The sequence below is a fragment of the Daphnia carinata genome, chromosome 9 (assembly GCF_022539665.2).
Source record: "Daphnia carinata strain CSIRO-1 chromosome 9, CSIRO_AGI_Dcar_HiC_V3, whole genome shotgun sequence".
Taxonomy (NCBI): Eukaryota; Metazoa; Arthropoda; class Branchiopoda; order Diplostraca; family Daphniidae; genus Daphnia; species Daphnia carinata.
In genome coordinates, this window is record NC_081339.1 from 8,686,155 (window position 1) to 8,706,587 (window position 20,433).

Sequence of the window (20,433 nt, forward strand, 5' to 3'; positions counted from 1 at the left end):
TATTGCTAGAAATCCACATGAGTTCCTGTCTGCCTTATGCAGACTACGCTAAACTAAACGTTACGCACAACGTGAAGGAAGAAGGAAAAAACATCGTAGTCATATCTGTATTTGCCAACCAATGGTAAAAATTATCCGTTCTAAAGAATACTTTATGATAAAGTTGCATATTTATACAATGGTTATTTTTTTTCTTTTTACAGGCATCTTCGGCGATAGTTGCTGGCCTTGGTCTGGCTGCTGTTGGATTTGCTGGTCGTATGATTCTACGGTCTGCTCCCACAGTGACGACAAAATTTAACGAAATACTCAAGCAGTTTCCTATGGATTCCGAGGTACAATTGATCTCTTTAATGAAATATATTTATTCACTCTGTGATTGAATACTAAATGATGTTCTAATTTTGGTCTTTTGCCATTTATTATAGTCTCTACTTGGTAGCCGATACTACAAAGGTGGCTTTGATGCAAAAATGTCCAAACGAGAAGCGTCCTTGATACTTGGTATATCACCCACAGCCAACAAAATTAGAATAAAAGAAGCTCACAAGAGAATTATGCTTGCAAATCATCCAGATAGAGGAGGTTCACCATACCTAGCAGCCAAGATCAATGAAGCTAAGGACTTTATGGATAATCTAAAATAAGTTTGGATCATTATGTATGAATTCTAAACTTCACTGTAAATATTATTCCAGATAGTTTATTAAAAATAAAGCTCACATAGATTCAATTGACTTCTCACCTGGCTGGTTCTGAATGTTGAAGAATTTGCCAGAATGTTGCTATATATTTCATGTGGTTATTATATATTCAAACAAGCTTTTAAGGAAATGAAAAAGAATCATAAGAGAAACGTGGGGAACACGAATAGAAACACGGAAAAAAAGGTTAGTAAGTAGAGATGAAGTATTTCAAAAATGTAGTAATAGTTCCAATCAGTTATGGCGGGAATATTACCAAGTATTCTTTTCCCTCAAATTTTTTGTTATGCGTATGCTAGATTCTTGTCTTCTCCTCGTGCGTCATTGAAATTGAAAATTCTTCTTCTCGGTGATGTTCAAGAATTGATCTAAGGGCTAGATTTCAAGATTGACGTATAGTCTGGTGAATAAAAATAAAAGGAATTTACATAACTGGTGGAAAAGTTAAATTTTCATAATCTTACTTTATATGATGGGCACCTAACTGTGACATAGACGCTGATCGGTCGAATCAAAATACTGCCCGTCGTAGTTGAGCATGATTTTCTGTTTTTCCAATGGCTCCCAAAAATAAGACTTGCAGGCGTTTGCAATTTCTGTGGATAAAACGTGCCCAATAAGTATTTTTTTATTTATTTACAAGTGATAAAATAGCGGAAAATTTTTACTCACCGTGACAAAGCTTACGACAGGGGCCTACGCTTTTGCCATATGGACGATATTCAGGTTGCGCTGCTAGGCAGATAAATTCTTCAATCCTTGGGTGACTATAGAAAACGAAAATAAGGTTTTCTAAATAGCCAAAATCTATACAATTTTAATCATACCACAGGGAATCTATGATCGTCTGGAGGAATGCCCAGCTAGCAATGAAATCATGTTCGGACTTGTCTCCCGCAAAATTTGGATAAAAAGTGTGTGCGTAATTGAGGTGATTGCTGCAGAAGTTCTTGTCACGCGGAATGCCTTGAGGTGGTGAAAGCTTGCGTGACGATGACGCACGATGACGATAACGCACGAGTAAATCATATCTCCGTATCCGTTGGTAGCGCAAGCTTGCTTTACAACTATATCAATTTTGTTTTCACTGGCAAAACAAATTTGTAAATAGGAAAACAAATTTTTACCAAATTCACTGTGTGATGCAAATTGCTCTACAAGGAAGTCGCCGGTAAACACAACAGAAAGGAAGCCATTAATTTTTTGACGCTCGGTGCCGGCATATCGTCCTTGGTCGTAGCGTCAGAAAAAGTAAACTGCATTAAAATTTCTTTGTGCTCATTTAGAAAACTTTGTGCTTTTGCGGATTAGCAGAGTCCCTTTTTCAGTAAGTAAAATTAATTCGCTGATGAAACTTGCGTAAAAGGTTGCACAACGATCGGAAGTCACACCAATGATCCTCCAAGCATGGCGGTCGCGAACAAACTGCATTATCGCGAATCTCACAGACTTCGGCAAAACTGGCAACAGTGAAAGAAGAAAAGAGATATTAAGCAACGAGTTGCAGTCGACGATTTGAAGTAGAAACCTGAGAACTAACAGTAAACTAGAAGTGCTACAATTTGCTTATTTTAGATATTCAATCATTATCTGGCCTCCTGTAAAGCTTTATCATGAAACCAAGTGTAGTGGTGGATGAAATGTTCCCTGAAGGTATGTAGAATACACAAGGCATTAGAAACTATGGATTAACCAAGATATTGTACTTTTTTCAACAAAGGCGCCGGAAGCTACATGGATCTCGATGAGGTACGTTAACATGAATAGTAAAACTAATCAAAATTGTTTACAACGTTATACATAGTTTTACGGGAATTTCACTAATCAAACCTACAACTGTAAGTTGCCAAGGCTCTGAGCCATCCAGTCTCTGCCTTAATCTTATATTATTATCATTTATCATGTGAAATTCGAGGATTTATTCCTACAATTCATGATATTTCAGTGCTTTATTCATTGTCATGGTTTCCAAATGTATTTTTACCTATTTATATCAACTTTTGTAATTTAGCAATCTGCTGGACCTTCAGGAATGATTGTTGACTTGACATCAAATGAGAAAGCTGTACATTTAGATTTTTACAATGGTACTGAAAATCAAATGAATCTCATATTTATGCAAAATTCAATTAAGGTTTCATATTGCATTATAGGATTTGCAGACCTGTGTGATGATGATGATCTTGCATAAAATGACCAAAATATAACAGTATTTTTTTGTTTGTGTACTCATGAAATGAATGTAATACAGTTGTGAAGTTTGCAATAAATACCCTTAAGTTAGGGCAAATTGAAATGGAATAGTTTATAGCCGTTGAGACTATTGATGCAGACAATCCCGTGTTTTACTAACGAGATGAATGAACAAGATATGAACACTTAATAGACGAGAATAACGAGCGACACTGTTTGTACGACGGGAAACAAATATGAACGAAAAAACTGTTATCGACAATGAAACCTCATTTCTACTCGAAAATACATGGACAGGCACTTTAGCAAATATTCATCACCTGAGTTTTCAATGTTTTCAATTGTCGATGCGGTTTCCTTTACCGACAAGAACACTCCGTCATTTAATACACATGCGCGCGCGGAAGGTCCCACGATCATTGATGGATACTCTCACTTGGCTTAAATTGGCGACATTGAAAATATAGGTTCTAAGGAAAGGTTAACACTGTACCGAGAACAAGCGAAGAGAAATGCATCCAATCAGCGAGGACAACCGCACGTGAAGCGGCAGTAGCAATGAGACAACGCCATGGTAGAATCAACAACATTTCAATTAATTTCCACGTCTGAGTTATCATCATCGTCATCCACGTCGTCGTCTTCCGAGTCGGAGAAACCTGTGGAGACTGAGGCTGTTGGTGTAACTGCTCGGACGCCTTGGCTACTGAAATGGTCAGAGGTTTCCTTAACCACAGGGTTGACATCCTCCGGCCACTGAGGCTCAGCTTGACCACTAGCCAACTGATCAACGTAGTGTTCCAAGGCTCTTGGAACATAAGACTTGGCCTGAAACAGGAAAAATAAGATTTCACATGTTGTTTTTTAAATAATTATTTGATTAACCTTTGCGAGATTCTCTTCAGTGCAAGTAGCTTCGTTAAGCCCAAGAGCCATGCCCATTCGCTTGAGTACTTCAATATCGTCATGAATTTCGAAAGTATCATCAAATGTGAAGAGATACTCCATCTTATCGCTAGATATAGAGCAGTCAATCACCGTTTTCTTGCTAGTATTAACGACCAAAAAGGGTAGCTGTATGGTTGAATTACTGGCAGGGCCACCGTACAGACGCTCATTATGCTTGTTTCTTTGGACCTGCAATCAACAAGTATATTAATAATATGGTTTTTTAAAAGCAACAAATTATGAACAACCAAGCTTTTAAAGGCGATTTGTTGAAGAACCAATTCTTGCAGTTGTTGGGTCTTTTGCTTAATTCTCTCTAAACGGCGTTGCTTTTCTGCTTCCAGAGCCTGGAATTCTTGCAACGAATTTGTAGGTAAACCAAGCCATTTGATTTCTTTCTTTTCTTTCGAAATAATATTCATGGCCATGAGCACATTGAGTGCATCATAGACTCGACGTCGAATATTTTTTTGGTCATACTGAGATAATGATATAAAGAAAGAGCCATTAAATTCCATTCGAATATAAATCGACTGAACTGAAAGCAACTAACTTGGTCAGCGGGTGACGTGCAACGAGAGGGGTCGGTGAATTCAGCTACAAGTTCATCGGCGACCTCATTATACGTTGTGGTACCCTTTTTCTGAACTTTTTCACACACCTTCATGGAAAAATGGCGTAAACCTTTCCCTCCTTTGTCTACCTTACGCCGTTTACTGCGATAAATTTCTTTCAATGTATCAGCTGAAAACAATGAAGAAAATATTCAGTTAGCCAATTACCTCTCTGAACCATGTTCATGGTCAGGATCTTGTCTTTTTCGAGAACCACTGTGATCAAGGATAGGCGAAATGAAGTTTTTGCCCTGTTGTTGTTGTTGCTGCTGCTGTTGATTTAAACGTTGAGGAGTGCTAAGTACAACAGGTACAACTGGTAACTGAACAGCTGCACTTTTGCTGCCAGGAGTGGATCCATTTCCAGAAGACAATGGTATGGCTAGAATTTGACCAGCTGCCACCTGGCCCCGGGGCCCAGGTGCTCTTGCTACTCTCCCAAGTGACTGCAACATCTGAGGTGTGGCAGCCAAAACAGTTCCCTAAGAAGTAAAAACTTAATTATTGGCATATTCAGAGTGTTTGAAGTGGACTGTATCTTGGCTTACATTTGATCTTAATACAGCTCTCACTGCTCCAGAGGCCATGGACACTGGTACACCTTTGCCGGCAGTAGCATGCACCACTTTTATCATCTGGGGCTGACCTGAATTACATAAAACAGTTTATTTCTGATGAGTCTCGTAATAACTTTTTAGAATGTTTTGGAGTCAAAACAACATACCATTGGCATCTTGGATCCAAATATTTGTGATATTTCCTGTTGGTGTAGACTGTGCCATTCTTTTGTAAGCCTTTAACTTGTTTGGTAAATTAGTGTTACAGAAAGAGATCACAGAAGACTCAATCTGCTGACAACGTTTGTTCTAACGAGCATCTGTGGTGGGTGGGGACCAAAAGTATGACCGAATGTCGCTTTCAATTCCAACTTCCTGTCAAATTACGGAGTGTCATCAATTCATGCATAACTTAGGGTGACTACTTCAGGTGAGTAGACTGGAGATACAATATCAATTTTCTTTTCTCCACCAGACTATTGGAGACACGATGAGCGAAATGGCGCCCAAAACGCCATCACTACCGATGCCCTAGACCGGTATTACCCCCCTCTTATATTCACACATTTCTCAACATATTCGTTTTAGCTTTGAAAATTCACCAACCTATCATTTTCTCCAAAGATAAATCTTTCCCTTACAAATCTAACAATAAATTACCAGGCAACCCCAAAAAAGAAACAATAGGTTTTACCTATGTTGGCCAACTTTACAGAACACGATCGTCACCAAACACAAACTGAAGCATCAGCAAGCAGATAGGGCACACCGAATGCACGAGGGGCTGATAGCAGTAGCACAGCAGGCCAGCAGCTTAGTTTAAATATATTTTCTTTATTTTTTCGTCCAGGGGGGTTGAGACAGCGTCTTATATGTACGTCATATGAGACTAGGATTCAATTCCATTATAACTGCTCCATGAGTTCGTCTCTATCTATCGAGCACGAGCTGGAAATTCAATCGATACTTCAACGGGCAAAAATTCGAAATTCAAACAAACCCTTGATCTTCGATTACGAAGGAAACATGTGAATTAATGGTTTTCTTGCTTGAATCGATTTCTCCTCTTTTTCGCTATATTTACATAAGAAAGTGAACATAAAATAGCATCTCTGACAATACGTAATAAACTAATAATATACGTCAAATGGCAACCGGAAAAAAGCACACGGACCAATTTATATATTTTTTTATTTTTAACAAAAATTCAAATCAAAACACAAAACTGTTTATTATCTGCATCATTTTTGTATTTTTATTCCTTTTTCTCCACAGAAATAAGGTAGCGAATTCTCAGTTGCATGATGAATATCTAGAAAAACGCGGCTAACTATACTAGGGAAACAGAAACGAGTAACTAAAACACGGCAAGTGAGTTGCGGGAGCGCCACATTTCTCGTCTGCTAAAGTATTTTCCTCGGAGTTGCGAGTTCTAGAATTCTTGTCCCCCCGGTTACGAGAAAACTAAAACTCCACTAAAAAGAGGAATTGTCTTGCATTTATTAGTTTGGAAAACATCTGTTTTACGTCCAGGCTACTTTATCATTTTTGAATACGATCGAAAATATTGCCCACGCGACAAGTACAACGGACAATAGATTAAAGCTGTTGCCCAATTTCATGCATTCCTTTGAGCCCATGCATCCTGCGTGGTCTGGTAGCTTTGTATTATGCAGAATCGTAATAGTTCGTGATACTGTTTGGCTTTTGGGGCAGAAACGAGAAGTCCCGAGTGATGAATGGATGTTAGCACCACATTTATGGTTTGGTTAGCTGAACATATTCGTCACCTCTGATTCTAAATCAGTTTCCACGATGCACCTGCCAACAGTTTCAGCTGTGACAGGCAATTGTAGAAGATGTGATACCCTGATTGGTCTACTTTATAATGACGTGATTCCTGCGCGGCCGAGACATCCGCCAGATACATTCCATCTCCAAGAGCTTTTCGACAATGATAGGCCAATTTTAACAGTTTAATGATCTTTCCGTGATATGGTTGAATTGAACGGAAACTCTGTTCCCTCATATGCTTTAATTTTTTTTAGCATATTCGTGAACGACTTTATGAAATACTGGAAGTGTTTAACGTAACTAAAACTAGAAAAATGGAAACGTAGCAACCGAGAAACGGACGTTATAATCCTGAATTCCTGAGATCTAGTTCACCAATTCCCGGTGTTATGACTTCGAAAAAGAAGAGATGGTTCCGAAATGCTGTCTGCTAGTCCGTCCGGGGCGGGAAACTGAGGAACTAAAATTATTATTCACCAATCAGTAACATTTGTAAATGGTAAGTGTTATAAGCCTTTTCCCATATCATTATGCTGCTTGCCTCAATAAATATATTTCAACAAAATTAACAGTTTCGGGAAGCGTCCTGACAGAGGTTGGGAGATATAGAAGAGAAACGAGACTCGAGAGCAGCTCGAGAGTCGAGACGCATAGTCGAGAGTCGAGTATCATGAAATTTTCTTAACGATATGGCAACACTGTCAGTGTAGACAACTTTGTCAATAAAAAAAATCGAAAGAAAAATCCTAATGAATGCTGGGGGATTGAGAGCCGGCGTTTAGAATGCACGTGGATTTGCTACCGGACATCATATTAGGAAGTATTTTTTCATACCTGTCGCTGCAGGATTTAAGAAGCAGTTCTTTGGTGTGCAAACGGTGGTACAGGTAGGTTTCTTGTGAAATCATAAACAATTTGATCATTCGTTAGCCTATACTGCCTTCAGAAACGAACACGAAAGCCTTTGTATGGTTAAAATAGCAACTTTTTTCTTTGTTCTTGAATTAGCATACTGAATGATGAGGATAATGATGTCTGGAGGTTGCATTGCATCCGCAAGTTGGCGGAAGAAGTCTTGAGCTCAGACCTTCTGTCTTCCACCCCTACCTACAAAGCAAAGTTAAAGGCATTGTACCATGCTTGGAATCCTGAAGATTGCTCCAGGAACATTTATATCAAACCTAATGGATTCACCATTCACAGGAACCCTGTTGCACAGAGTACTGATGCTGTCAGAGGAAAAATTGGCAAGTACGCCATTTACCAATATCGTACAAATTGCAGAAATTGTCTTACTAATTCTTTATCCATGACTTAAATGTTTGGCAGGATTCAGTCATGGTAGGCATGCTTGGGAGGTTGTATGGGAAGGCCCCCTTGGCACAGTTGCAGTTGTTGGAATTGCCACCAAGGAAGCAACTCTTCAGGTAGGTCATGTATCAAGTCTGCAGCTATAATTTAAAAATTATACCCATAACCTCTTTATGGCAGACCCATGGATACATAGCTTTACTAGGATCTGATGACCAAAGCTGGGGTTGGAATTTGGTTGATAACCATTTATTACATAATGGAGATTCACAAGGCAATTACCCAATGCTGAACAATGCACCTAAATACCAAGTAGTAAATTACACCTTATTTTATTATTGGATATACTGATGTTAAACCAATGGCACCCTTTCCTTAGGTTGGAGAGCGAATACGAGTCATTCTCGATTGCGACGACAACACGTTAGCATTCGAGAGGAATTACGAGTTTCTTGGAGTGGCATTCAGAGGCTTACCAGAAAAGCTTTTATACCCTTCCGTGTCGGCTGTCTATGGGCACACGGAAGTCTCAATGGTCTACCTGGGCCCTCCTTTGGATGGCTAACCACCTCTCTCCTTCCTTGTCCCTTTGCCTGAATAGAAAAATTCTTTTCATGAACCAATTCCTGTAGGCAAATCCGTTTTGCCAACGAAGAAAGGACGTTGTTATAAAAGAATCCAAAAGTTCAATGTACAAAGGTTGCGTTGAGTACCTATCGTTCTGACTTGAAGCATTCCCATATTTCTCATTCGCCCTTTTATTCTTTGTTGTTTCTTGTTTCTCTCCTTCGTGTGTGTCAGGTTGATTGTAGTGGGTTACAATTCAGTGTGTGTGCGTTCAACTTCAACCGATAAGCTAACAAAAGGTTGATGCTTCGGTCTGCCACTTGCGAATTAAAAATGTATACCTTAATTTTTCCCCTGTGTAATGTGTTTATATAACTTGCCGCTCACGATGATAATAACTTTCTGGAACTCTTATTGCCCAAAATTTGGGTCTCTTTGAATAAACGAAGTCACTTTCCTGTTCCAGTACTTGAATGACAACTGTGCTTCTGTCTTCCTGTGTAAATGCTGAAACAATGATCTGCGTCGCAACGTGGTTCGTAATTGCAACACGGGTGTTTCTTTACTCCTAAGACCATGGTTTTAATACCATTTTGTAAACATTCGGCCGAAGATGGTGGTACAACTTCTCTCGGTTCTTACTGGATAATAGTTACACCGCTTGCAGATCGAATAAATGTTGCGACGAAAAACCATTTTATTTATTCAAAATTACCACGTCTGATTTCGGCAACAATTTGCCTAAAAATGCACCAATCATGTGGTAATTGTCTGTAGTTTTCGTCACACTAAATGGGCAATGTTGCACCTGAAATGTTGGTTTTAAAAAGCCCTCTAGTCTTAGAAATAGTCTATACTTCTAGAGTTCTAGCCCATGCTCATTAAGAAACCCATCTTGAACCTAAGCAGCTGTTAATCAGAACTGGATGGCATTTGCACCCCAAGAATGTTGTCGAGAGAAAACGCCAAGACCGAGGAACGAACTTCCGTTTCTAGTTATGTCTATTGTGTTGGATTTTGAGCAAACCTATAAATGCCTAGCCCTAGATTTGTTCTCTATAGAAATTCCAAACCTATTGCAGGTCAAAACAGCTGGTAGCTAGGAAATGCCCTTTTTCCCTGTCGGCACAACCTTACGATTGCACCTGGCTCTATTGTATAAGCCCCCGTATAATTCTGTTGTGTTACCTTTAGAGAACCATAAAGATACCGGTGAACGGCTGCTTCTTGTGCCACACCGGTTATCTTCACAAACCGATGAGAAATAATAAAATAAGTAAACGATTTGCGTACCATCTAGCGGACGAAACGATGACAAGGCAGAGTTGTGAGACCTGTTTTTGACATTAATTATATATTGTGGAGGCGTTCCATTATTCATCGCCATAAATCATTCCGCATGCTAAATTTTAGATTTCTTTGGGTTGCGTAATTATACATAATCTCCAATTGAACTCAGAACAATTTTTCTTGTCGTGTCGACTGAGAAGCGACTATAATCGTCGACTGTAACTTCGTACCTCTGCCGTTCCCCGTTTTTAGGACAAGGCGGAAACCGGCAAAGAACTGTGTTTCGGTTTCACGCGGTTGACAAACACCTTGATACAACCATTGAAATCAGCACTGACCAGGACGTAACCGTTGCCGGAAGAGGCACCTCCTTCAACATTCGGTTTTTGCCTTGTAATATCAGCCGTTGCGGATGCCGCCAAACGCTTGCCTGCTGAAGCATCTGTTGACAGCGACGATGCCTTTTCTTCTTCTTTTTCACGCCGGTGTCGTTCCATTTGCTCAATCAACGAATGAGAATCGGGTGCAAAAACAGCCGATGTCACTACCGCATTGTGCGCTGTCGAAATAATATAATCAAAAAGATGAATTGATAATTGAAGACTGTACACATTAGTAAACTTTAAAAACGAAATTAAACGTACCTTTGATGGCCTCCCAGTAATCATTGCGATCTCGACGAGCCGAAGAGAATTTGGCGTAGTCGTGATGCGTCTTCCACATATAAATGTATTGATTCTCCGAACCGCTAATGATGTACTTGCCATCGTGACTGAAGAAAAATTCAATGAAATCCGTTACATTTTTTAAATAAAAAACTTAAAAGAAGAATTTCTTCAGCCTAAAACCAAACAGATTTCTTAAATTAAAAATTTTTAAAATTTAATCATTGTCTTATCAACACTAAAACCACTCGCATAAAGTATTTGGTCCAATCACCAAGTCGCTTTCGTGTTTTGCCCTTTACCGTGCGCACGTTTTGGGCAACCTCGAGCATATGTCACTTTATGGTGGAGTTTCTCCTCATTAATTATGACGCATCCTGGCAAAAAGATTGGTCTTATGAATTTTATTTACTGCCAAGAGCTACTTGTAAGTAAGCCGGACATCTTAAGCACTCCCGCAGAGCATAACGACCCTAAACTTCTTTCGAGTATTCGTGCAACTACACAAACCATAAACACCTCGAAGGCATCCTCAAAGACGGGAAACAAATCCAGTTACAGCGGTAAAACGGTACAATATGACGGAAGCGGCGTCTACTTTACTGCTGCTACTTTGGAGGCAGTTTAATGAGTATGTCTGGGTTAACGTTATTGCCTCACTAGACTACTGCTAAACTTAAATATTATGGAAATAATATTTTGTAAATCCCTGTCACAAGCATAACACGGGAAAGCTGACAATTAGGTTTGTTTCTACAAACGAACATCCAACGAAATTTGTTACGAAAACCCCAGGCATTGAAACGTCAGTTCGGTTTTTAAAACGAATTGTTGAGCGATAAATTGTGTCAAAGCTTTAACAGCTGCAAAAACAAATGTGTTTAAAAATTTTAAGGAGATACGCTTGTTATTCTTTCATTTCCGAATTTCAAAACATCACTTATAATTAAACGAGAAGATTTGACAGCTGTTTTTGGCCTGCAGGCAACCAAAAGAAAGGAGGGACCCACATGTGGCGAATAACAAAAAGTTAAAAAATAATAATTTCTTTGGTTCCCTATAAATTACACATATTTTTTTTTTACATCGTATATGGTTATACGGATGTACCGGTTCAGGAGCTGTGCTCAAAAGAATGGAATAACAGTATTGTCTTTGCTATTATCTCGCTGTTTCCGAACAAGACCGAAACGAATAACTAGTTCACATACGACTACTGCAAACACCAGACGTCTGGAATGGCGGAAGAATTCTGAAGTTCATTTGCAGGATCACGTTTGTTATTGCATCATAGTTTATCTAGATTCTACCGACAACATTGTGTTGCTATTTAGCATCTGCTTTAAAAGAAGGCTAAAATGGTGCTAAGTTTCAATCGAATGTTTTTATTTTTGGTTTCCCGCTTGTTGTTCATTTTCTTTTCACGAAAATGGAAACGGTACACCTTAGCAGTAGTTATGGCTGGCGTAATCTTGTACATCCATTCAGAAAGAACAAGCCTAATCAACTTCGACGTAATACAATTTCCCATCTGAGTTTTTTGAAATTTCTAATTGAGTATTCTTAATGGCGATAGATTGACGATGATCTCATCTACCAGCAGATCGTCAAAGAAAAAGGGGCGAGTACGTTGGCTTCGTTGAAAGCCGGGATCACTGTCCACGTTAGTATGCTTCTCCTTTTCATCAGTACTGACCCTCACGCCTCAGCCAAGTATGTATTCATACTCTTTTAAATTCAAAGCGATTTTTCTTTTATGACTCTGTCTATCATCAGTGTTAAAGACACGATCATGTGGATTTTGGTCCACAGCTCCGCCCCCATTCATTTCCACATTTTAAGTGACCGCAACAGCATCGCTGTGATTGACACTATCATGACGCGTGTTGAGCGCCGAGCCGACTGTCGCTTTGTATACACCATTGAGGCAATCGACAGTGTCTACGAACAGCTACTGGATCATTTAAAAACGAATGTACCGAATCTCAAGATTGACGCAGTTAAAGACCACGTGGCAACTCAGATGTTGCCGCTTATTTTGCCATGGCACTACGACCACCTAGGTCGCATGATATTCATCGGCAATAATATCAAATTCAGGGCTGATATTGTCGAATTGTACGAGCATTTCGACCGTTTCAAGCCACAACAAGGGATTGGACTGACGTTGGTACAAAACGCTAAATTCGCAGCGGCTTTTTCAGTTCATCGGTACTTGCAACCAAATTCTAATTTGGGTCTCTCACCTCCTCACGGCTGGCCGGGCTTCAACACAGAGTTAATGCTTCTCAATTTGAAAGAGATGCGTCAAACGAATTTTTTCAAACGCTATCTGGATTTGGAAAATCAGTTCCCTATACTGATGAAATACGATTTTAAAAGCCGCCACATTTTACCCCAAATGGATGAATGGTTAACATTAGTCGGTGTAGAAAAACCTGAACTTTTCTTCACCTTGCCTTGCCAATGGAACGTTCAACAAATTATGGATTCTGACGCTTTCGAATATTGCCGTAGTGACATCAAAGCCATGGCCTTTAACATGTGAGAAACGAAAGAAATTCCCCCTCCCCCCCATCGAAACGCAAATAAATCAAGAGAAATTGACTTACCTGAAGCAGGCGCGGATTTGACTCGAATTATTCACGTATCCTTTGTATTTGCAAGAAAGGTTTAGATCACGAAGGTCGTAGAGGCGAATGCGACTGTCGTTGGATGTGACTAAAATCTACATGAAAGCACAAACGAAAATGTCACAATAATAGACAACCAATCAACAAGAAAAGTAAAATTACCTTATCTTCGTTCGGGAGAGATTCAATGCCAGTAATCTTCCGACCTTTGGAATTACGTCCGCGAGTCGACCTGACGTGGATTTGCGTGTAATATTTGAGATGTTCTGTGGTATAGAAAACACAGCGACCGTCGTATGAACCAACAACGGCAAATTTTCCGTTCTGTTAAACACGGTAGTTAGAGTAAATAAAAGTCAGTCAATCATGGCAACATAATAAATAACAATAACCTGGCAGAAATTCGCGGCCGTTATTAACTTGTGCTGTCCGTCTAGCTCGTTCCAGAGGGCTACTTTCTTGTCAGGTATATTCCACAAGCGAAGTTTGCCATCGAGTGACCCACTGAGGAAATACCGGTCATCCTAAAATTGGAATGATCAAGAGTGCAATTGTCCCCATCTACTTATTGAATTGCTTTTCACAGAACGAAGAATACGTACTCTCGGATGGAAGGCGATGGCCGTCACAAAATCGATATGTTGGAAACAACAGAGACACTCTTTACGGGATATGTGCCAAAGTCGAACCGTCTTATCCATCGACGAGGACAGAATAAAATAATTCTTCAAGTACATAGAAGAAATCATTAGTGAAATTAACACGTCGGTAGTTTTCTGATCGTTTGGCCTACCTTGGACCATGAAACGTCAAGGAGATCAGAAGTGTGAGCCGAGTAGGTGCAAAAAGGCCGCTCAACAAAGGGTGAACGCGGATCCGATTCTTTTTCAGCTATGATGGTAGCAACAGGATCGTCTACCGAATGCTGGGAGACGAGAGACTCTTGTGAGGGAGTTGGCGATGATTTACTGTCTGCGTTACAGCGGGATCGCATGTCCTGGAAATGGTTGAAGGCCGTCTTGAGCACCCAAATGCGCAAGATACGGTCTTGACCGGCAGTAGCTAAAAGTCGTCCACAAGGCGAAAACTTCATACACCAGATGGGGCCCAGATGTTCTCCATGCATCTCTTGCACACACTGCAGTGTGTCAAACTCGTAAGGACCTTTATGACTACTCGAAGCTTTCATCTATCGAACGACAATAAAAACAATAATATTTCGTGTTTGTTTTGAATGACGAAGGAAAAGTAAAGCTACCTTCACATGTTGTTCTCCACCAGTTAACTCGTCGGGAATATCGATCATTTCCTCTTTTTGGCGACCTGGTAACGAAACTTCTTGAGCTATCATCCTTGCTTTTCCTACTGTACGACGAACTTTGGATCCCAAAAATTTCTTAAGTTGTGATCTAGGCAAAAAATGGCAACAATTATTTTCGGGGAGAAAAAACAAAGAAAAAATAAATAATTACGTCTTTTTGCGAAGAGATACAGAATCCCCATCGGAGACATTGTCTGACTGAATGTTGTATGTTTTCTTCGAATCTACACTTTCGTTGTCGGATTCTTTATCTTTTTCAAGGCTCGAATTACTTCAAAGAAAAAGATATAACACTAAATTGGGTTGTTTTCCGGTGGACGTTTATCAAAAGTGACTTACCTTATGTATTCAGAGGTTAGCCTCATGATATGTAATGAAAGAGGATTCAGGCACTGGGGCAATTTATCTTCAGCAATGCTAAGAGGAATCTGCTCTCCAGTATCAAGATTCAACACCGTCACTTGTTCAAGGATTTCCATGTCACTCAATGGCTTACCCGAATCAGTCCGAGTCCGAACGAACATGTTAAGCGTTTGAATCCCACTTGCTTCTTCTTCGCAATTGGGATCACAGCTCACTTTGTCAATTTTGACATCCCCATCGCATGTCAAACTTCGTTCGGGGGTCCTGCTCGCCGTGTCCGTTAGGGAGTTTCTCCTTTCACCTCTGGTGCATTCTTCGTCCTAAAAAGAAAAAAATATCGTACAGCACACGCTGAGATCGACTTTGACAAAGTTCCCACCTGAGGCTTTATGACGTAACTCCCTTTGGTAGCCGACTTCAAATCAAGCGAAAACTCTAGTCCTTTATTAAAGGAATGAAGTGGAGCCTTTTTGCTTGGCTCCAAAACAATGGTAGGTGGCACGGAAGAAGTCAGTAGTGGGGCTGACGTAGAAACGGGTATAGCAACCGGAATTTTCGGCATTCCAGATGGAATCGGTTCTTGTAGAGTAGGAGGCGTCAAGGAAATGGCAGCAGGCGGAGTAGGTGCTTGGGTTTTATTTCGCCTTCGTCGAGGTGGAGCAACTGGTTCGAAGTGTGGCTGTGTTGTCTCATCTACCGGATTAGCCAATACAGTGAAAAGTGGCACGTCTGTTTGAATAGACGCTTTGGCACTGGCAACAACGTCTGGTTCATGGCAGCTCACAACGACAGGCAATGGGGTCTTGGGGGTTTCCACCATAGAAGATGGAGTTTTCACTTCAGGAGTGGTGGCACGGCTCATATTTTCTCTGCTACCTGATCTGGACACGAGCTTGATCTCTCCACCTAAAACACGACCGACTCGCCCGAGGGATACTGTGCTCTGCATGCTCATGGTCTCATGATCAATGAACCTGAATCCAGATAAGCAATGTGTTCCAATGGTAACTGATGCATTGGATTGTGGTCACTTACTTGAACGGGTGTGACGGTTTACTAACTGCATAGAGCCCTTCCACTGATGATGGGTGGCTGCCTGGTGGAGAAGTATTAGCATTGCCTTCATCATCATCTGTTAACATCCGTTTACGTAATTCTTCTAGCTTTTTTCTTCGTTTCTCAATAGCACCAGACACAGACTAGTTATAATGATGTTTTAAAAAATTTGATTGTTATAAGCAATAACAATAAAAATCCTTACTGGGGAATCTAAGCCTTCTAGTACTGCTGGTCTTTGAATTGGTTTTGTGTTTGGAACAGCTTCTGTTTCTTTTTCTTTGGGAAAATCTAATGTTGGGTAAACTTGTTGCACAGAATTGAGGCTGGAAGGTTGACCATCTTCAGTGTGGCTCCCACTTGTCACATTTGGAAAGAAAAAGGTAGTCACTTCCATAGCTGACCTGGGACAAGATGACTTTTTATCTTTCATTATTTAGTTCACAATTTTCTTCAAGAATTAAAAAGTATATAGTTAGGTTGCAAGCAGTTAATTTTTTAGTATTCGGCTGATGTCAGTTAAATATAAAAACAATAGTACTTGTTCCCAGCAACGATAGTGACGTCCTGTTCATCCAGGTCATAAAACTCTTCTGAATCACTGGACATTCTGTTAAACGTGATTCAACTTTTAAAATAACAATTAACATTTGAGTCACTAACGCCCTTATTATGTTGTTCTTCCAGACATCTTCGGTAGAAATCTAACTGAATTGTCGTAGTTGTTATCGCCGTTTACTACAGATGGCGTTCTTGGACTTGAATCTCGAAAGATCAGTCGATTTTGTTATTAGATAAAACGCGGATTTTTACGACGAACAATCAAATCTCTTCGTAAAAGGCATGATGATTTAAAACAGAGGAATTTTCCACGATAAGGTATTCCATGTAGTTCTGCAATGCAGCACATGGTTGTGAAAACCATGAAAACAAAGAAGGAAACCAGAGGACAGAGAAAGTAAGAAAATTACAGGGCAAAAAACGAAGAAAGTTCACAACATTATACGTTAATAAAACATTTATTTTAAAGAATACATTGTAAAATGATTTCTAATGCTTCGTTTTTACCTTTTTATCAGTGACGACTGTACCGGTCAAGGAGCGAAATCTGTTACACCGAAATCTTTTAACGAACTTTGAAAACTTTGAACCCAACATTTTTCGTTGCATTATGATCATTCGTTTTTGAACGGGAAAACGCCACCCATTGTTTGATTGCGGGATGACCGACGTTACAAAACCTTCGTAAGGGCTTAATAGACTAGCTGAAATATTCGCTGGGACGAAAATCCTGCTGGTGATGTTTTAATATGGATGTTGTTGATTTAAATGTCTAGGTGTCCAGTTGGCCGATTATCAGCGATGAGTCAATCTGCTCATGGTTGCGATCCGATAAGCAGGAACTCATCCTCCATTCATGCGGAACCTCCACAGTGTAAACATAAAACGTGTAGATGTCAAGTTTGCGCTTTAAAGTGCTTTGAGGGATCAGTGCATTGAGGTAATATAAAAAAAAAACCTATATAACCATCTAAGGCGGAGCGTGTAAAAGTCAGATATTTGCACTCCAGACATGGTCCCTTCTAGTAGCTTGACGGAATTCTATATTATTGAACTTGCGAAGGATAATTGAAATATGAAATATAGGCTTTTGACGGCTACAAGTTGTCATGCAGTTTTAAAGAAAACTTTGCCCCTACCTGTGATCTAACAAATGTACTCCTATTAGTACCGTAAAGCACTTGCACCTAGGGAGAAATGTTGTGGTGGAAATATTACGCATTACAGTAAGTTATGTCAATTAATGAGTTGTAACCGGTCCCGCCTTTCCGTAGTGGTGTTTATTTTGCGAAGAAATAATACTGATTCCGCACCAGCACCCGCAGTTCCCGCATTGATTTCAAGACTTACCATGCAAAAACCCACTTCCTAACCCCGCACTTTATCCACCATCCTCGCATCCGCGCTTTACGATTCAAACTCACGAATTATGTCAATTGATTGTCCGTTTTTCGTGAAAGTCGAGCCGCAAACGGCAGACTTGTGGTAATGGAGTCAGGCGGTTATCCAAACAATGTATTTTTTAGTGGAATTGATTTCCAGTTACCTGGAAATGGAGGTCAAGATTGCGTTAATTTCTTAAGCAATAGGCGCCGAATTATCGAGTCAATATTAGCTTTAGCTATCAGTTGCCTTTTAATTTCTTTTGGCTATCGCCGTCTAATTGTCCCCACGAAAACAACTATCATACGAAAAGATCGCGGTGGCAAACGCTTTCTCCTTGTTGTTCTTTGCCTAGTTTTTGGTGTTGAGATTGGATTTAAATTTGCTACACGATCCCTCATTTTCATATTAAATCCTTGTCATGTTACTACCATGATTCAGGTAATAGAAATTTTAAATCTCTTTCTCATTTTATTTTTAAAATTGCAATTGACCTATAGATTTATCTGTTGGCTGCACCACCTAGCCCACAAGTAACGAAAATATTTAGGATCCATGTCAATTTTCTCAATGGAGCAATCCTAGCCTTGCTCTTCCCAGTAATCAATACTCGTCTGGTGGGTTGAGACATTATCTACACTTGAAATCATTTAATATTTTGAAATATTTTTAGCTGACATTTGAGACTGAAACCTATTATGTTCAACATGTTGCGATGTTGATTGTCCCATACTACCTTTTACGTCTTGGAGGTAATCATTTTTCTGAAACAATTTTTCCTTGGAGGATTCTAATTTTTAAGGAAATTTGTATAATTGTTTATTTTCTATTATTTTCGGTAGAAATAAGGAAGCAATAACATAATTGTATCATTCTCCATTGACTTTAAACATTATAGTTTTACATTCATATTATATGAATAAACTGTCTGACCAAAAATTAAATTCAAATAAATTATAGGTACCATATAAGAATTTCAATGACTCAGTCCCATTTTTACGAGGCTCAAAATAAGCTTGGTAATTGGAAAGAATTTCCGTTTAACGTTCTTTCATATTTCTAGGTGTTTATACATTGGAAGATGCCGGAGACTTTAGCTGGGCGAGCCTGTCGTATGGTTTAATGCTGTTTTACCATTTCACTTTGCTTCAAATCGTTGGAATGGTGTGTTGTCGCAATCTTCGTTTTCTTTTCTTTTCGTGTAATTTATGTTCTTGCTTTATTTTCCAGTTAACAACAGTCAATCTAAACAGCATGATTTGCCCTGCTGTTTCGGACCCTTTCTACGGACAACACTATCGTGTCGCTGCCCTTGTGCATCAATTTATAATGGTGCCACTCGTAAGCAAAGCCTACCGCATAGTCGCCTCATATTTCCTTACGCGACTGTCTTTCACAAAGGTAAAACAAAAAGAAAAAGTGAACAGGTTAATGAGGTTTTGATAATGTACTTCTGCTTAAAAGGTCAAGGACAAGCTGGAGCAAGCGATAGAAACTGATTTGGCCTTCGGTGCCTACCGTACCTCTTCCATTAGCTGCGTTTCAAATTCTAACTTTCATCCTTTAGCCAACAATAGTGACAAATGTTCGAAAAAGGAATAGGTTCTTCACTAATATTGTCTCCTCGTCCCACGGGAAGATGGGAAAAAATCGAACAGAAATAATAGTCGCATTCCAGTGTCACCGTATTTGCGTAGATGCTACGCCGCTAGAACTCTAGAGTTGGGGAAAAACTAATAGTTTATCAGGCGTTGATGGGCGTCACTGTTCCCGGCGACCCCAATCAGCTTAGCATTAGTTTCTAATCCACTTAACGAGTAATTAATTCTAAATGGCTGTATCCTCTTACCCGTCAATGTGTGTCCCCGTACGCCCTTTCCGAAACGTATTAAGTTGGCATTATAGCCCTCCGTCTGTCTAATTCTTACCCAGATTAGCATTTTTCGTAATTTATTGTGCATTGCCACGTACTTATCTCGCATAGGGATATTCTAAGCAGTTCGAGCAAGAACGAATTTAACTGTGTTATGGAAGCCTCGAGTCAAGTGTCATTATCGATCTCGATTGAAGGAAACTAGTGCTGAAATATTGGAAGAAAAAATGAAGAAAAATTGCCACATCATGAATTAGTCGTCGTGATCTATCTTACGTGCTTTGGTTTGTCACCTACTATGTCGAGAGTGAAATACATTATCTCATTACCAGTGTGACATCTAGTATCCTAGGAAACTGTTTTTAGTCATCCATACGGTATTGGATTTTGGTAACCAATTCTATCTGTTGTTAACCATCTGCCACTTTTACGGAAGTGCAAAGAGAGACGATTTGTTTTTCCCCACGAGTTTACTGGTACTATAGTTTAGTATGGGTGTAGTTATTGCACCATACCTCGTCGCCAGCTGCTGGAAATTAATTTTTTCCTGTGCCGTCCTAGAAACAGCTGATGAGGCATAAGGAGACCATTGTGTGTGGG

General features: G+C 39.7%; 6 protein-coding genes and 1 long non-coding RNA gene across 10 annotated transcripts; 4 read left to right on the forward strand and 3 right to left on the reverse strand.

The window, feature by feature from the left end:
- The first annotated feature begins 44 nt into the window (after positions 1-44).
- LOC130700968 (mitochondrial import inner membrane translocase subunit TIM14-like) lies at positions 45-733 on the forward strand. Its single transcript, XM_057522967.2, has 3 exons — positions 45-124; positions 204-335; positions 429-733. The coding sequence occupies exons 1-3, from the start codon at positions 122-124 to the stop codon at positions 645-647; spliced, it is 354 nt and encodes a 117-aa protein (XP_057378950.1). The 5' UTR covers positions 45-121; the 3' UTR covers positions 648-733.
- Positions 721-2,093, reverse strand: LOC130700970 (uncharacterized). Of its 2 annotated transcripts, none has more exons than XR_009003928.2 (5): positions 1,832-2,093; positions 1,532-1,771; positions 1,377-1,471; positions 1,169-1,300; positions 721-1,079 (listed from the first exon to the last, which is right to left on the reverse strand). It is a non-coding gene; the product is annotated as an uncharacterized LOC130700970 (long non-coding RNA). The 2 variants fall into 2 exon arrangements; XR_009003927.2 differs by having other exon boundaries at positions 722-1,104; positions 1,832-2,092.
- A 901-nt stretch (positions 2,094-2,994) lies between these two features.
- LOC132088305 (transcription factor Dp-1-like) lies at positions 2,995-5,931 on the reverse strand. Of its 3 annotated transcripts, none has more exons than XM_059496906.1 (8): positions 5,711-5,931; positions 5,184-5,336; positions 5,008-5,105; positions 4,628-4,941; positions 4,399-4,561; positions 4,094-4,324; positions 3,783-4,034; positions 2,995-3,725 (listed from the first exon to the last, which is right to left on the reverse strand). In XM_059496906.1, exons 2-8 carry the CDS (start codon positions 5,239-5,241, stop codon positions 3,489-3,491), a joined length of 1,353 nt encoding a protein of 450 aa, XP_059352889.1. In that variant the 5' UTR covers positions 5,242-5,336; positions 5,711-5,931; the 3' UTR covers positions 2,995-3,488. The 3 variants fall into 3 exon arrangements, with proteins under 3 accessions (XP_059352889.1, XP_059352888.1, XP_059352890.1); XM_059496905.1 differs by having other exon boundaries at positions 5,184-5,391; XM_059496907.1 differs by lacking the exon at positions 5,711-5,931 and adding an exon at positions 5,429-5,704.
- A 1,627-nt stretch (positions 5,932-7,558) lies between these two features.
- Positions 7,559-9,156, forward strand: LOC130700969 (F-box/SPRY domain-containing protein 1-like). Its single transcript, XM_057522968.2, has 5 exons — positions 7,559-7,697; positions 7,819-8,057; positions 8,140-8,237; positions 8,302-8,433; positions 8,501-9,156. Exons 1-5 carry the CDS (start codon positions 7,594-7,596, stop codon positions 8,684-8,686), a joined length of 759 nt encoding a protein of 252 aa, XP_057378951.1. The 5' UTR covers positions 7,559-7,593; the 3' UTR covers positions 8,687-9,156.
- Positions 9,157-10,023: 867 nt separating this feature from the next.
- On the reverse strand, positions 10,024-16,745 carry LOC130700931 (WD repeat-containing protein 44-like). Its single transcript, XM_057522921.2, has 14 exons — positions 16,558-16,745; positions 16,222-16,420; positions 15,996-16,159; positions 15,340-15,934; positions 14,937-15,280; positions 14,749-14,868; positions 14,535-14,685; positions 14,070-14,465; positions 13,879-14,001; positions 13,669-13,800; positions 13,439-13,600; positions 13,256-13,371; positions 10,623-10,750; positions 10,024-10,537 (listed from the first exon to the last, which is right to left on the reverse strand). The coding sequence occupies exons 1-14, from the start codon at positions 16,623-16,625 to the stop codon at positions 10,227-10,229; spliced, it is 3,009 nt and encodes a 1,002-aa protein (XP_057378904.2). The 5' UTR covers positions 16,626-16,745; the 3' UTR covers positions 10,024-10,226.
- On the forward strand, positions 11,856-13,250 carry LOC130700957 (uncharacterized). Its single transcript, XM_057522951.2, has 3 exons — positions 11,856-12,157; positions 12,220-12,356; positions 12,420-13,250. The coding sequence occupies exons 1-3, from the start codon at positions 12,002-12,004 to the stop codon at positions 13,189-13,191; spliced, it is 1,065 nt and encodes a 354-aa protein (XP_057378934.1). The 5' UTR covers positions 11,856-12,001; the 3' UTR covers positions 13,192-13,250.
- Positions 16,746-18,018: 1,273 nt separating the features above from the next.
- On the forward strand, positions 18,019-20,170 carry LOC130700961 (transmembrane protein 164-like). Its single transcript, XM_057522958.2, has 6 exons — positions 18,019-18,401; positions 18,461-18,577; positions 18,634-18,712; positions 19,024-19,124; positions 19,191-19,361; positions 19,425-20,170. The coding sequence occupies exons 1-6, from the start codon at positions 18,066-18,068 to the stop codon at positions 19,560-19,562; spliced, it is 942 nt and encodes a 313-aa protein (XP_057378941.1). The 5' UTR covers positions 18,019-18,065; the 3' UTR covers positions 19,563-20,170.
- The last annotated feature ends 263 nt before the right edge of the window (positions 20,171-20,433 follow it).